Source organism: Elephas maximus, chromosome 21 (genome assembly GCF_024166365.1).
Source record: "Elephas maximus indicus isolate mEleMax1 chromosome 21, mEleMax1 primary haplotype, whole genome shotgun sequence".
Lineage (NCBI taxonomy): Eukaryota > Metazoa > Chordata > Mammalia > Proboscidea > Elephantidae > Elephas > Elephas maximus.
This window is the reverse complement of record NC_064839.1, coordinates 15,404,841-15,421,492: the sequence shown is the minus strand read 5'-3', so window position 1 is coordinate 15,421,492 and position 16,652 is coordinate 15,404,841. Positions and strand designations below refer to the sequence as shown.

The 16,652-nt window shown below is 58.0% G+C and overlaps 1 protein-coding gene across 1 annotated transcript in view; it reads left to right on the top strand.

The window, feature by feature from the left end:
• PEPD (peptidase D) overlaps positions 1 to 13,812 on the top strand; it is a 141,918-nt gene extending 128,106 nt beyond the window's left edge. Inside the window, exons 13-15 of the mRNA XM_049863712.1 lie at positions 9,220 to 9,404; positions 12,675 to 12,866; positions 13,319 to 13,812. Of these exons, the coding sequence (XP_049719669.1) occupies positions 9,220 to 9,404; positions 12,675 to 12,866; positions 13,319 to 13,456 (515 nt within the window). The 3' untranslated portion in view covers positions 13,457 to 13,812. The remainder of the gene's footprint in view (positions 1 to 9,219; positions 9,405 to 12,674; positions 12,867 to 13,318) is intronic.
• The last annotated feature ends 2,840 nt before the right edge of the window (positions 13,813 to 16,652 follow it).

Sequence of the window (16,652 nt, the reverse complement as noted above, 5' to 3'; positions counted from 1 at the left end):
GTCTTTTGGGCTGCTGCCAGTCCCCCATCCTGAAATCCAGAAGGGGCTTTCCCTGCCTCTGCGCCATCATGGCCAGTGACTCACCAAGCATCCCAACAGCCCAAGTCACAGCTGTCCCACAGCGAGGCACCTGTGTTCATGTTGGTTCAGTCTCTTTGGCTGTAAGCAACCAGAAATGGACGCTAGCCAAGTTAGGTCACTTGGCGCCATCAGAGATTGGTAGGAAGTAAGGAAAACCAGGTCTGAGGTGGAGCCAGAGCTGAGTCAGTGCCAAGGTTTAGGAGTCCATGGGCGTGGTGGGAGAGCCCAGGACCCCTTTTGTATGTCCAGGGCCAGCCATGGACAGGTGGGCTCCAGCCCCTTTCTTCACTCTGGGGACGCTCCATATGGGTCACAGAGAGCACCTGGCGTTGGTCAAGCTCTGGCTATAGCCCAACCCCCCCTCCTTCCTCTACCACACCTTCCCCCAGCTCTAGAGGCTTCAGGAGAGGCAGGAAGGCTCCTGGACACTAGGCAGATCACCGGACTCCCTGGGTGGCAGAGCTCACGTGTCCACCACAAACCACATGGGGGCCACTGCAGACAGCACAGGGAGCCCTGGGGCGTGGCTTCATCCAGTGTGCAGGCTCTGGACCCAAGAGCCCGACCAGTCACAGTCAGCCCTCGCTGCCTGTGTGCCCTTCCTTAAGCCCACCTGTCTCCTTGTTCCCACGGCGTGGCCAGGGTCAGCACCCCCTTGTTGAGCACCAGCAGAGAGGTGGCAGCTGCTTGGCTTGGTGGGTGTGTTCAGAAAGAGGTGAGCAGAGGACTGGGACCAGGACCCGGGCCGTCAGACTCTCATCCCTCAGTGGAGCCTTTACAAAACACAAACACACCAAACCCCCTCCATTCCTGAGCCCCAGGGCCGTAAATGCCCCAGAATGTAGCCTCTCCCCTGGCTCAGCAGCCCCTGTGGTCCTGTGGCTAATTGTTGTGACGCACGCGGTCAGCAGCCCAGTGCTGGACCAAGTGCTACTTTTGAGGGGTCCTGAGCAACGGCTGTTTCCCAGGGAGGCCCCTTGTCCAGCCCCAGGGGCACCCTCCAGAGGCTCAGGAGCCATGAAATGGTCTGGGCAGATGCCAGGCCTCTGCCCTGCCCTGCCCTGCCTCACGTGTCCAGCAGGCATGGAGCTCCGTGAATAAGTGAGTCCCAGGGCGGGGAACTCAGAGCTGCCGCAGTGGGAAAACGAAGGAGGAAAACCTAAAAGGAAGTAAGATCCTGATGAGGTGACGGTGCTAATTGGATTTGCCGGGTTTAGCAGCTGCAGAATAAATCAGCCTCTTGTATTGAATTGTGTTTATCAAAGAAAAAAGCCACCTCATTTAAGTATTTATGTGGAAAATCTCCATGACAGAGTGTGAGAACAGAATACTATAGAACAGGGTGGCCAGTTTGACTGCTTCTGTGTAGCAGAAAGGAGGGAGTAAGAACCCGGGTTCACCTTTCCTTTCTGTGAAGGAGGTGCAGGAGGTGAGAAGGGCGGGGCAGGTGCAGAGTGAGGGTGTTGTTCACTATGTCCCCGTCTATACTTTGTGACTTCTAAGCCATGTGAATGCATCACTTAAAAAAAACAGTTGCCATCGACTCTGACTCATGGCGACCCCATGTGTGTCAGAATAGAACTGTACTCCTTAGGATTTTCAGTGGCTCATTTTTCAGAAATAGATTGCCAGGACTTTCTTTTGCGGTGCCCCTGGGCAGACTCAAACCACCAGTCTTTTGGTTAGCAGCCCAGTGGGTTAACTATGTCCACCACCAAGCACTGGTATGTACCACTTAAAAACAACCAAACCCATTGCCATCAAGTCGAGTTACAGAGTGGAACTGTTCCGCGGGGTTTTTTTGGCTGTGATCTTTACGGAAGCAGATCACTAGGCCTTTCTCAGGTGGGTTCGGACTGCCGACCTTAGGTTAGTAGTCAAGCCCAAACCATTCGTGCCCCGCCCCCGCCTGTTAAATCCAGCCTCCATGAATCGGTCATCCTTGGGGGCATATCTCTTCCTCCTGTCTTTACACCAGGGATGAGAATGTTTTGTATAGGACAATGTTCGTTTCAGCTGTACGTATTTTAGATGCAGTGAAAGTTTTTGGCTAGTGTAAAGGGGCTGTGGTATGTTCTTCCAGTGTCTGTAAGGACTTACCCCCCACCGCCACCCCGCCCCGGGGAGCAGCTGTACCCACCGATGCGGGCCCTCCAGGGACCCAGCCTCTGAGATGACCAGGTATCTCTGCCACATGGTGTCGGGGCCGGGCGGGGGGGGGAGCTGTGTAGTTGTATAGGTTACGTAACCTGTGTCATCTTTACCTTAAGTGACATCTGCAAGCATCAGCAGGCACCTTTGAATGTCCAGGAGGTCTAAGCCCGTGGGAGGGCCGACGTGTCCCCCTCTTGCTGAGTGGAGAATGGGTCAGAAGCAGAGCTGTCTGTGAGGGGTGGGGGGAAGACCCCACCCTGAGCCCAGTCTCCCCTTCACACCCACACCTGGTGCCAAGGAACACAGCAGTGGTCAGCATGGTCGGGGCCAGTCGGGAGCATGGACTGGCCCCCTTGGGCCTGAGCCTGCCACCGGCCACAGGCAGGAGGGAGTAAGAGTTGGCTATAGCCCTGAAGACAGGGTGGGAGGAAGCAGACGGGGTACAGAGGGGTGGGGGCTGCGTCTGCAGCCAGTGTGGCCGGCAGGGACTCAGGGCAGGGCCTCCCCAGGAGTTCTTTGCCCAGTGCAGAGCTCCAGGCCTCTAGCCCCTGGTGCTGCCCACCCCTCTCCTTCTGCTGAGATGGGGTGGCAAAGGCCTGGCCGGACCCCAGCTGCTCACCCACCCACAGGAATGCCTGCCAGGGTTCTGGCAGCTCAGTGGCCCAGCTCAGCCAACTCAATTCTACTCAGAAAGTGGCCAGGCCCACAAGGAGGTCCCTAGGGTGCCACATCTCACAGGGAACAGCCTGGGGCTTGGTCCTGGCACATACCTGGCCACCCTTGTTATGTGGGGTTGCTTGGCACAAGGCCTCAGGCCTGGCCGGGGGTAGCAGGAGCAGCCAGGCAGAGCGGGTCTCTGCAGATCATGTGGGACTGGCCTTGGGCTTGCTGTAAGACTCCTGTCACAGAGTGGGGCACTGGCTGGGGTCTTGAGATTCCCGTGGAGGGGAAATGGAGCAGACCCCCCAACAGTAACCCCCACCCCCCCAACCTGTCCATTGAGATTGTGGCATGCCGACTCTCCCCAAGTTTGGGCCTGATTCTATCTGGTGACACACAGTGAAGGCCTGGGGGGACAGTGGGGGCGGCCGCCGCCTCATAGAAGTGAGGAGACTGTGGCCGGGCCAGCCCCATGCCCTGTCCCAGCGGAAATGCCCTTGGTTTGTGGGTGCAGCTCCTGGGCCAAGACAAACAGCCCGCTGAGACTGTGGGACTGCTTCCTGTGAGCGTCCAGGGAAAGCAAATAAACAGGATCAGGAAGTCACACCAAGATGCCCGAGGTGAGGCAGAGGTTAATAAGGCTGGTTCACACGGCCCCAGGGATGGTGGGGTGCAGGCCTGGGCCCCGGCCTGTGGCCAGAGTGTGCGCCATCCTCACTGTCCAGGCGCAGAGGAAAGGCAAGGCCATCAGAGGTCCCAGGGGGTGGCAGAGCAGGGAGAGTGCCGTTCACGCAGCCCCCCAGGGAGGGGGCCTGGACGCGGTGCCTGCACGCTAGGCCCTGGCTGGTGCAATTGCAGCCTTCACGGCTTCTGTGGCAAGGCATCTGCCCAGCCTGTGTGCACCTCCCAAGCCCCAGGGAGGTGCTGCTGGGCGGGGGTGGGGTGAGCCAGGCAGATGGACCCTGAGACAGGTGTGCCTGTCCTGCGCACTCTCAGGCCCTCCCAGCCCCACGGGGCTCAGAGTAAAGGAAGCCCTGAAGTCTCTGTACTCTCTGCCTGTGAGCACCTAGGCTGCATGCAGTCTCAGCCCCCTCCCCCTCCTTGCACACCTGCCCACCCCGGTCCTGCCGCACCTGTGCTCCCTCCACCCCCACAGTTCTGCAGGCAGCACTGGTGTCAGTGGTCTGTGAAAGCTGTTGTGTGGCAGGCTGTGTGAACGATGCCTGCTTTGTTCTTTGCACTTCCTCCCCTCCGCCAGCTGTCTCAGGTCCCAGCCCCTCGGTGGGGCTACCAGTGTGAAGTCAGAGGAGGGGCTGACAGTGGCAAGATAACCCCCACAGAGGTACTCTGGCTCTCTCTCGGTCTGAGGGCCAGAGAAGGGCACTGTTACAGCGGGTGGCCAGGCTCCCAGGAGCGGGCACTGACTCTGTGTGGCTTGTCATGTTCTGTGGTAAGGGGGGTGCCTTTGCTCCCACCCAGGCAGGGGCCAGAGCTGGAGTGGCTGGACTGCCTGGTCAGGCCCCATCCTTATTGATGGGTGCGGAATGCAGGGGGCCAGGCAAACAGGTGGCAAAGACCACTCATCCCCCGACCAGGGGCACCCTCTGTGGTAGGAGCCAGGAGCAGGATCAGAGTGTAGGTGTGGGCCCTTCTTCTGGCCCTTCTGCTGCCTGTAGGATGGTGGGTCAGGTCCCCCTTACCTCCATCCACCCCCTGGGGCTCTGTCCAGGCTCAGAGGAGGGGAGTGGGGAGGAACTGAATGAGCAGAGGCTACACAGGGCTCAGCATGGAGGAGGTGCCTGCAGCCCCAGTGGACGGCCTCCCCTGCCCATCTGCAGGGTGAGCGGGTTCCCAGAGGTTCTGGCAGCAGACGGGTCTACCCACCCCTGGTGCAGGGTGAGCTGGCAGCCCGCAGCCCTCAGCCTTGGGCCAGCCCAGCCTGTCAGGCAGCCCTCAGCAGCCCATGAGGCCAGGCCTCGAGACCCTGAGGCCTCCCACCTGCACCCTCAGGCTGAGGGCCATTGTCCCAGCAGATGAAGCGAGCTGTTTGTCTGGAAGGCGTGCTGTGAGGCCCTCGGCTGCCTTTCCCCAGGCTGTCAGGCTCTGGGCAGGAGGCCTCCTGGCTGTGGTGACTGCTGCTGAGGCTCTGAGGGGCCAACCCCACCACAGCCCAGCAGGCTCCAGGTCCATCAGGAGAGGGTGCTGGGGGCTTTGGATGGGCACAGAACACCTGCCAGTGGCCTGGGGCCTGGCACTGGGGTGCATGCTTCTCTGAGGCAGATGGGGGCGCTAACCCAGAGGTGACCCTGCCTACCCTGGGGCCAAGTACACAGAAGTGGAGTGGGAGTCACCAAATCCGGGGCCACGAGGTCATAGTACTGGTGGTTGGAAGCCATCGCTCACACCATAGCAAGAGTTCACCCAGCACCTGCCGATGGTCAGCCTGGAGCTGGGTACAGGCACACTTCTGCAGGGCTCCAAGGCTGTACCAGGCCACAGTCCTGCAGTGCTCTGGTGGAGGACTCTGGCAGCACAGAGGAAGGGCAGTCACGGAGGGCTTCCTGGAGAAAGCACCTCAACACAGAGACCCACAAGAGAATGGGAGTTAGTCTCAGGAAGGAAGGGACTTAGAGGGGGAGTGACAACACTCCGGGCCGCAGGCCCAGGTCTCGCGGCTGCGGCCCAAGAGCTGTGGGCCCAAGAGTGGGTGAGAGACGAGGCTGGAGAGGGACGCCAGCCCGAGGAGGTGGGCTTTGTCCTTGGGGCGTGGGGGCTAAGGGGTGCCTTTCTTCAGTGGGGAACTATTCTGAATAGATGGCCCTGGCACCCAGCCATATGCAGGAGGGAACTGAGGGGATGAGGCACTGGCGGGGGCCTGGAGGAAGCCGGGCAGGGATCCAGGAGAGGTGGGGGCCCAGCAAGGAGGGAGCAGGTTCAGGAGATGTTCTGGGAAAGCCAGGACAGGAGGCAGTGCTTGCTGGAGGTGGGAGGGATGGCACGGAGGATGCCACCCAGTTCCCTGCAGTGTGTGTCCTGATGTGGGATCCCAGAAGAAGCAAGCTTGGGGATCAACAGTGAGGCCTCACAGCTTAGACATGTTGGCTCTGGGTGCGTGGGGGCTACCAAGACGGGAGGGTCGCCGGGGACAGAGCCGTGTCCACTGCGTACTGAGCCTGGGCCAGCAGGGCCCCCTCAGGTTTGAGCCCACCCTCCGCCAACTTAGCCTAAGGACACACTTCACACAGTGACACACTTCAGGGCTCCTGTCTGCTGTGCGTGTTGTAACCACCATCTAGGACAGATGCTGGGGCCAAGTTGCTGGACGTTTAAGCACTGTCACAAGCCCAACCACACACAGGCAGAAACACCCCCAGTCACAGCCAGAAGACTTGTGTGCAAGGCCTTCCCCGAGGGTGCACGGGCGAGGAGGACTCCAGGCGCCGCTGGGGCCTGCATATCCGGGCAGGCGCCGGGCCGGCCTCGGTGAGGGGCTATGAGGACCCGAGAGGAGCCAAGCTGCCACCACCGAGCATGATTTATACCTGACTCCCACCCTTGGCCAGAGCCTGCCAAGACCGCAGCCCCACCGCTGCAGTTAGCCAGGCTGGAAGTCAGGCTATGTTTCCAGGGGCTCCCCTGGCTGAGAGAAGCTCAGGAGACCCAGGGTTGGGGGTCAGCCACCACACTGGAGGCCCTTCCTCAGCCTGATCAGCCAGCCCTCATGATGGAGCCAAGTCTGAGAGCTCTTGGGAGCCTCTGTTAGAAGCTGAGCCTCTGAGCGAGAGCCAACCTTCGGGAAGCACGCTTTGCATTCGACCCTGCACGAGCTTGCCCTGTGGGCAGGCAGAGATGCCCTGGGGGGACCCAGCGGCCTGTTCTCGGGAGAACGTCCATTCTGTGGGGAGACACAGAAGAAAGTAAGCAAGCCTGTGTAGTAGCCAGTGTTGGGCTGAAAAGTGCTGAGGGAAACAGTCGGGACAGCAGAGAGTGAGTGACTGGGGAAGTCTCCCTGAGGCCGTAGCCGCTGTTACACTAAGACCCCCGCGATGAGGAGTCGCAGGCCAAGGCCAAGGAGGGAGTGGCTGGGGGTAGGTAACAGCAAAGGGTCTTACATAGAAAGACCTCAGTGTGTTTCTAGAACAGAAGGTGGCCTGGCTGCAGGAGGATGCGGAGGGAGGGAGGGGGAGGGAGAGGTGGGATGGGAGGGGCTTACCAGGGTGGGTCAGGTCTTAACTGAGGCCAGCAGCAGGCTTGGTTTGTACCCAGGTACACAGTGGACATAACCGTGGAACCCAGGTCTGGCTTGTCAAAGTGATGGATAAACAGTGGCTGATGCTGCTGTGTAGGGGGTGCTGCCCCTGGCAGATGCCAGAGATGCTGCAGCCAGCTTTCTGGGGCCAACATGGTAGCCCGATGTACCGAGGTGGGGTCCCAGGCGCACAGAGGTAAAGGAGTTTGCCCAGGTCACACGGCAGGGGAGCAGTGTGGCCGGGATGCAAGTCTCCTGGGTCTCTGTTTCAGGGACACGGTACAATCAGGGAAGACCCCCACTCTGGCTCCACCTCAGGGTACAGACCAGGCCAGCCCAGGATGCCGTGTGCCCCAGGACTGCTCCAGACACCGGCTGGCAGCAGCTGGAGGCTCTCCAGGCCTGCCCAGGGTCTCCCCCCGACACTGCACTGGACTCTGCCAGACTCTGGACTCCAGCCTCAGGCCCTCTCAGGCAGGCAGGGACAGTCAACTGGCCCCTGGACTATAAAGGGAAGCAGGGTCTGTGGACAGGCCCAGGAGTCTTCCCATCCTCTGCTTGGCTGAGGGCTTGGGCACTGCCCTGTGGACTGGCCAGGCTGCAGCCCCACCCTCCTGCTCAAAGCCTGGATCTTTGGGATCCAGGAGGTAGAATCCGACCTTTGACTGTGGGTCCCAAGCCTCTGTCTCTGGCAGGAAAGGGGCCCCAACATAGGGACCTGGTACCCATCAAGCATCTCCCAGGGTGGGCTATCACTCATGTTCACCTTCAAGCCGCCATCTGACTCTGTCCACTCCAGAGGTGCAGGGCTTTGGGCCCAGATCCTCGTGACCCAGCCCTTGCCCAGTTCAGGGTCAAACAAGGTCCCCAACTGTGCAGAACCTCCAGGGCCCCTTGTACGTGGCAGTCAGTGAAGGGGGATGAGGAGGGCAGGTTCCAGCTCTGAGCCAAAACAGGGTGGCTGGGGGAGGGGAGCCAGGGCCCCCTTGTAAGCAAGGGGATGAGGAGGGCCAGTTCTGGCTGAGCCGGGGCCCTGGGGGCTGAGCTTGGCCAGAGAGGGTGTCGCAGGGACTGGCCAGAGCACTGCAGTGATGTGGAGCCCTACCTGTCAGCCAGGCCCAGTGTCCACCGTGGGGTGGGGGCAGGACCTTATTGGATGCTCTGACTGGTCCAGAGGTGGGGGGGCTCTCCCTTAAGGGAGAGGCTGCAGTTGGGGGTCCCACAGAGCCTGGTGGGCAGGGCAGGGGCATGCCAGATGATGGCTGGAGCTCTTAGAGGGTGGCGCTCCCTGCGCCCTATGCGGCAGCCCACACAGGCCAGGAGGGGGACAGGCAGGCTTGGGGCTGGCTCTGGGCTCAGGTCCCCAGCCCCACTGAGCCTATGTGGCCTTAGGAGCTCTGTGCTTGGGGAAGCTCTCCACTGTGGCCTTTGCCCCCAGAAACACCGGGCAAAGATGAGTTAGATTAGCAGCCGGGGCTCAGACGCTTGGGATGCCTCGGAGATGGTCGCCCAGACCCCTGCCAAGCAGCTCGGGAGGCTGTGCCAGCTGTACCTTCACCCCAGAAACCTTTGCTCCCCGCCACAGCTCCAAGGGTGATTCAGCCACATCCCAGAGTGTTCAGGGTGCCCCCTCCCTCAGCCCCAGGCTTTCCCTTTGCCCCACAGCAGCACAACCCAGGCCTGAGGCTCAGAGGCAGCTTTGTGGCCTGGGCCTTGGCCGGGTTCACTGAGGCCACAGCATTTCTGCTATTGGGGGGATGTAGGATTTTCTGCTGCTGCTGCCAGAGGGTCCCACTGGGTTCCCATAGGTACAGAAGCACATGATGGTCAGGGAAGGACGGAGCATAGGCCGCAGAGTAGACTGGGGGGTGGGGTGCCTGTGGGGAGCAGGCCTATGAGTGCCCTTGGCCCAGGTGTGCAGGCTGCCCCATCAGCACTCCTGCCCTCACCTCAGGCTCCCTGCCTCAGCCAGTTCAACAGCTTCACGTCTTCTCTGACCCTTGGGGTCAGACCCTGGGGAGCCCTGGCCGGGCTGCTGACCCCACCACTCACTGCAGCCTTGTTTTGAGCCACAGGCGTCTGGTGGCCTGACATGCACCGCCTGGCCGACCGCATCCACCTGGAGGAGCTGGCCCGCATCGGCCTCCTGAGCGGCAGTGTGGATGCCATGGCCCAGGTCCACCTGGGAGCCGTGTTCATGCCTCACGGGCTGGGCCACTTCCTAGGCATTGACGTGCACGACGTGGGCGGCTACCCCCAGGTCAGTGTGGGCACTGGGTGGTCTGCTTCGTCCAGCACTGAGCCTGCCTCCCCAGTGGGACAGGCGGGGTCGGGCTCCCTGGTTCCCGGTGGCACTCAGACGGGGAGGAATGGGGAAGGCAACATGACGTTCACTGCCCTTCCTCCTCCTCCACCCAGCCCAGGCCGCCGCACTATCCCCTGGGGCCCTTCTCCGGTGGCCGCCTCCACAGGACCTGGACATGGAACTGGGTGCTATGTGTAGCACCAGCCCTGAAGGGTGGCAGGGGTCCCCTCAGGGTGCTGGGAGCCCTGTAGCTGGATCTGGGGGTTGAGTCCAGTGCGACACCCGTCACGGCCTCCTGCATCTGTGCTTTGTTCAGAGGTGGTGACAAGGTCTCACCACCTGGTCACTCGCCCTGGTCATTTTGGGGAATAGCTGGGCCCAGCCCCTCTCAAAACCCTGCAGGAGACCTCCCCCCCCGCCCCACCCCGGCCCCGTACACCCTCTGCTTTCCAGGCCCCTGAGCCAGTTGCCCCTGCTGTCTCCTTGTCGCCAGGCACTCTGGGGACCCTTGGCGGGGGAGAGAGGGGGGCTTCTCTGGGGCAGCTCCAGACAAGGCCTCTTTCCCCCCTCCTAGTGGCTGACTAATCCTTGAGAGAACCACCCAGAGGGCACTTGGGGGCCTCAGGAGGCCCTACTGGGCAGGTGGCTGCGGCCTCTGGGCCCCAGGTGGGTGGGGTGGCCCGTCCCTGCTGCTGGCCCGCTGCTCCCGGTGCAGGGGGCTGATTGTGCAATCGGCGTATGCCTTGGGGCCTCACCAGTCAGTTAGCCAAGACCAGGCTTGGCCTTTTGGCTGCAGGGTATTTTGAAAGTACTAGGATCGATTTTTGGGGGGAAAAAATTGCTCAAGAGAAGCGTTATTATTCAATTATTTTTCCTCAAGTGTAAACAGTTAAATTTGGAGGAACAAAATCAGTTTTAATTTCCTAATTTCTCTCCATCACATTGTGTGCAGGGAGCCAAGAGCAGGGCCTCCCAGACATTGTTAACTGAGGTTCGTTAGTCATTAGTCGCCAGAGCGCTTTTTTTCCACCAGAGAAAATTGGCAGCGAGCTGTTTTCATCTTTTCCAGTAAGCAGCCCTTTGTGCTCAGGGTCTATTCTTCTGACAGATAAACACTGTGGAAAAATAAGACTTTTCCTATAAAAGTTATTTGTTTTATTTCAGGCCTGCAGATACATCTGGGTCTCTTCTGCCCTGAGCCTAGTGACAGTTCTGGCCCCATCAAGCCCTCCATCCAGGCAGATGCCGGCATGGACACATGTGGCAAGCACCCCCTGCCCACCCACCAGGGCTGCAGTTCCGAGGCCAGAGAGTGCTCTAGACGAGGCCTGTTCCCTTCATGGGGCAGACGCTCCACTCCGGGCCTCTCCCACCCTGCTCTGGCCATAGGGCTGGCCTCACAGGCACACATGGGCTAGGCCTATTCTTGGTGGGCCCCGTGGGGCAGAATTCCTGGGAGTTAATGCTCACATGGGGTAACAGTCAGTAGGCCGGGGCAGGTATATTCTCCATGCCCCCCAGGGATCTCTTCCTTCTCTCCTCCTGCCCCTAATTTGAGTGGGGGTCCTTTCTCTCTATGAATGTTGCAGACCTGCCTCCTGCCCTCCACACAGTCCATGGAGAAGCTTAGCAGAGGGGCAGACAGGAGCCAAGGGAGGATTTGTCAGGTCTCTGCCTTAGCCAGGCCTCTGGCTTTGACAGCCATGGAGAGAAGGGAACGGGCACATAGCAGGAGGCAAGGGGCAGGGAGAAGGGTGCCAAAGGGAGCAGGAAGACCCTGGAGCAGAGAGCCCGTCTCCCAGCTCTAACAAGCAGCTTCTGGGGGGGTGACAGGCCCCTGCCCCGCCCCACAGGCACCTCCCAGGGAGCACGGGGACTATCATTGCTCCTGCCTAGCCCCTCCAGGCCAGAGGCCCAGAAAAAAGTTCTGGTACCGGGTGCTACCCCAGACAAGCATCCATGCTGAGAGGATGGCCCAGGCAGACCCCTGACCAGCAGGGTCATGGTGTCGCCTAGTTGCCTGGCTCACAGCAGGTCAGGGTGGCTGCTCCCACCCTCATGGTACCACAGTCACACAGCTTCCCCCGTGGTGCCAGCCTCGAAAGGCTGAGCCGGCCTGCTTCTGATTACCTTACGTGAACCACTAATTCAAGTCTGATGGTCTGGCCCCCAACCAGTCAGAAATGACAGCTCCCTCTCCAGCAGCCTGGCTTCCTGAGGAGCATGAGCAGTGCGGGGCAAGCTCAGATCCTGACCAGAAAGCTCACTTGCTGCCCACGGGCTCAGGGGCCCTGGCCACAGGATGGACGGGTACCACAAGGGCCTGGGGAAGGCCAGGACACTGGCAAGTCCCATGGACACCACTGGCTCACATCCCAGGGCAGCCCTATTGGCTGTACCTCTGAGTGGACAGGCCCAGACTGCGTATGCCCTCGCATGGGGGCAGGCACTCCCTGCAACCCACTTTTCAAGATCTGGGAGCCTGGTTTCCCAGGGTTACCTGGAGCCAGCCCCTCGTGGGGAAAGACAGGGGCCATGCAGGGATGCCTCTGGGAGCCACCCCTGCCTGGGCCGTACACACGTGTTTACACATGTACGTGCTGGTGCTGGCAGGGCTGTCCTGACAACAGCACCTGTCCGTCTCCCTGGAAGGCCACACAGAAAGCCTGGGACTTGGCCTGGGGGAGCTGGGACTGGCACTTAGGGGGCTGGTTTCCACTTGAGCTGCTTGGAGGGCACGATGCAGCCTCCTTAAGAGCTTTTTTGGCTTCACTGGTGTTGCCTGTGCTGTTCCCTGGCCAGAAGAGGGGCCTGGGTGAGGACAGCAGACCCCCAGCCAGCCCCATGAGCCAGCCTGGGCAGCTTTCCCTGAGCCTGTGCCTGTGGGTGTCAGTTGTGAGGATAGCGAGGAGGCAGAGACCCTTGAAATCCAGGCTGTGTGCAGAGTGGAGGGTCTTTCCCAAAGTGCCCATGGCCCAGCACAGCAGAGGTGAGTCTGGCCTGAGACGCCCAGGGTCAGAGAGCCTTACATGCAGCTTCTATGAGATCCCCCGTGGCTGGAGCTGCCCCTTTCACGCAGGCAGACTCCTGCACTGGGAAGCGGTAGGCTCAGCTTATATGTTCGTCCCTGCCCACCCGTCTCCTGCATGAGGCAGTGTGATGGTCTGGAGCTAACACCCTCCTTGGCCCCGTGGCCTAGTGTCATCTCTGCCGGCTCTCCCACAGGGTGTGGATCGCATCGACGAGCCCGGCCTGCGGAAGCTGCGCACTGCACGGCACCTGGAGCCGGGCATGGTGCTCACCGTGGAGCCGGGCATTTACTTCATTGACCACCTCCTGGACGAGGCCCTGGCAGACCCGGCCCGTGCCTGCTTCTTCAACCATGAGGTCCTGCAACGCTTCCGTGGTTTTGGTGGGGTGAGTGCCCATGGCCCGGTGCTCTTGCTCCCACAATGCCCACCCACCACTCCAGCTGCTCAGCGTGCCTCTTTGGCCCAAGACAGGGGCCTGAGTGGGAGAAGGGACAACCTTGACTCCTCACTGGAAAAGCACCTGGCCTGCCCCTTTTTGTGGTTTGTCAGGAAGAGACATTGATTCCATAAAACCCCCGGCCACTAAAAGGTCTCTTCCACCGGGCAGGGTGCAAGGTGAGGACAGGGTGGGCAGCTAAAGTGAGCAGCCGGCCCCACGGGAGGTCATCCACCAAGACTGTGAGACCAGCCTCTTCTGTCACAGGGAGTTTTGACCATTCCTTAGAAAGGCCTTCTTGCACTCAGTGGTGGGGGTCCGATCCGAGCTGTTGAATCAGACCCTCCAGCGAATGAGGCCAGCTCAGTAATAATGACCATCTTTCTGTCGGTCTGACCCAGGTCCGCATCGAAGAGGATGTCGTGGTGACAGACAGCGGCATGGAGCTGCTGACCTGTGTGCCTCGCACCGTGGAGGAAATTGAAGCATGCATGGCCGGCCGTGACAAGGCCTTTACCCCCTTCTCTGGCCCAAAGTAGAGCTGGCCGGGAGTACCCAGCAGGACTGGGGACTCGGCCTTGCACACCCTCTTGACACCAGTCAGCCTGCCGATTGCCTGGCCCTCCTGTGGCAAGAGATGGTGCTCAGAAATGAGAGCCTAGCATTGACACGGATCATACCAAATAGTGCAGCTTCCTAGGGAAGAAAGCTTTTTTATTAATCTGTGAGATCACATCTGTTATATACTTTGCTTAAATGACAGTGATTCTTAAAATGGTGATTGAAAATAATCCTTTTAGCAGTAAAACATGTCTGGTAGACATTTGTATGTACTCCTTTTCTCTGTGTTTTCCCTCAAAAATCAAAATGTATTAAAAAGATTTCCTAAAATGGCCCTCGGTGCATGGCTTCCTCTCCTTCATCCTCGGCAGCTGAGTGCTGGGACATCTTGGGACCCAGGGGTCTTGCAAAGATGGCTCACCTGGTGTCAGCATCAAGGGCCAGCTCTCGGAGAACAGTGTCGGCGGCACAGGCTCCCCAAGCTGTCCTGGCCTCAGGCTGGCCTGGTGGCACAGGGCAGTCCTCCCCCCGCACCTCCTAGAAGCCTGCTCTGAGTGCCTTGGACTCTGCTGGGCTACCATCACCCTGTCACTGGCTGCACTGCTGCCCAGTTTTAACAGGCGTCAGAACTACTGGGGCACTTGGTACAGACAGGTTCCCAGGGCCCACTCTCAGGCCTGCAGGGATGACGCTCCCGGTGCAGAAGCGTGAGAACTGCTCACAGACCAGGTGGCAGGGCCTTATCTGGACCCCGCAAGCCAGAGGTTTGGGGGCAGCACCCAACCCTGCAGCGGGATCCCGGTGAGCCTAGGCACTCAGGTCAGTCGGATGGCGGAGTTACCCCACACCACGCCTTTGCACACGCTGGAAGGTAGAGCCATGAAGTAAGACATCTTTTGGATATGGTTACTGTCCTTAGGGGCAGATTCCTGAAGGGGGATCATAATTATGCAGCACTTGATGTCAGTTTAAGCCCCCACTGCTGTCCGTTCCGACTCAGCGACCCTCTAGGACAGAGTAGAACTGCCCCATAGGGTTTCCAAGGAGCAGCTGGTGGATTTGAACTGCCGACCTCTTGGTTAGCAACCAAGCTTTAACCACTGCACCACCAGGGCTCCAAGGCCCGTTTAGGAGCAGTTATTTGGAACTTCAGACTTGCAGAGATTTGTTACCCTTGATTTCCTGCTCATGTGGGATGTAACCAGCAAAGCCAACATCTGAGAGACGCTAAGGCAGCGCCAGGGCAAAAGTGAGCTTTCTCCTCCTTCCACACCTTGAGACCACTGGTCTTCCCTGAGCTTGAGCCCGCTCTCTGGAGCCATGAGTGAGCCATCCAGGGCCCAGCTGGGCCTGATCCCTGCCAGTAGAACACATGTTCTTCCTTCTGATTGTCTGATTCTTCACAGTCCCACAAAAACCGCCCCCACCCCTGGAGCCAGCCTTTAGAATTCTGTACCCCATTTCTGCTTGCTTCCTCACAGCGCTTTCACCCAGGAGTTTCTAAGCCCGAACGAAGGGCAAGGGAGAAGAAAAGACGCCAGAGATCTAAAACCACAATGCAACAAATTCTGTAGCCCAACCTAGAACCACTTAGAGAAGTCACTGAAGAGTTTAGCACACACTGATTTCTTCCATGCCAATAAACAAAAGTACTTTTAATGTGGCCACATTGAAATAATACAGCCAATCTCAGCTCCGAATCACCATTTATCTTATTTGCTTCTTATATTTGTAAGATGCGTTTAGGGTTTTCTGTTGGTACACAGATACATTCCCTAAGTCATCCATTTGTGGCATTGTGCAGTTTGGCTAATAACTGTGTCTTTCTGAGTGTCAGGAAAGTATGTGTTTGCCAAACATTTTTCTACCCCAGCTATGCCTGGGATAGGCATGTTCTAATGGGTAAGGTTTCAGTTCCCCCATCCCAGGGATAAAACCAGTTAAAAGTTGGGTTGAAATTCTAAATGGACTGTTTAGTTTTGTTAATTAAAAAACCAAAAACAGCAGAATATAACATCTTTCTTCCTCCTCTGTTTAGTTTTGTTAATTAAAAAACCAAAAACAGCAGAATATAACATCTTTCTTCCTCCTCCCCTTCAGACATTCCATCCCAAAACTGCCTGTTCACAAAAACCATTTCTCTATCAACCAAGTGGACAAAAAAGAGCAAGGAGAAACTTCTCAGAAACTAAGCGCTGTTTGTTCAGGAGAGATACTGGGTTTAACCCAGGTCAATAGGTCAAAGGCATTCTTTGAAAGCACAGGTCTCAAGTGACCATAGTAGCTGCCTACCCTACCCCAAGTTCCAGAAGACGCATCCAAATCCAAGTCACCCTGAACCTCTGCAGAAATGCACAGAGCTTCATTAGAGACCCTTCCAGAAAGCTGGAACCCTGATCCATGCTGGTGGGCTGTAAAATGGTGCAGCCACTGTGGAAAAGTTGGGCAAGTCCTCAGAGTTAAATATCACATTACCATGTGATCCCAGCGATTCCACTCCTAGGTATATAGTCAAAGGAATTGAAAGCGGGGACTCAGATGTACACCAATGTTCACTGCAGCATTATTCACAACAGCTGAAAGGTGGAAACCACCCACATGTGCATCAATTGATGGATAAACAAAATGTGGTATATACATACAGTAGAATATTATTCAGCCATAAAGCAAAATGAAGTTCTGGTACATGCTATCACGTGGATGAGCCTTGAAAAAATACTGAGCTAAGTCAGACACAAAAGGACAGATACTGTATGATTCTACTTACGTGAAATATCTAGAATTGGCAAATGCGTAGAGACCAAAGTTTATTAGCGGTTACTAGGGGCAAGAGGGAGGGGCAGACGGAGTTACTGCTTTAGGGCTATAGAATTTCTGGGGTGATGGAACACTTTTGGAAATGGAAAGTGGAGATGGTTACACGATATGGTGAATGTAATGTCAGTTTTATACTTAAAACGGCAAATTTATACACACATACACACACACAGATACAGGGCCCTGGTGGTGCAGTGGTTAAGGGCTCGGCTGCTAACCAAAAGGTGGGCAGGTTGAATCCACTAGCTGCTCCTTGGTAACCCTATGAGGCAGTTCTACTCTGTGCTATAGGATCGCTGAGTCAGAATTGACTCAACGGCAACAGGTTGTTTTGGGTTTTATATATTTAAACCCATT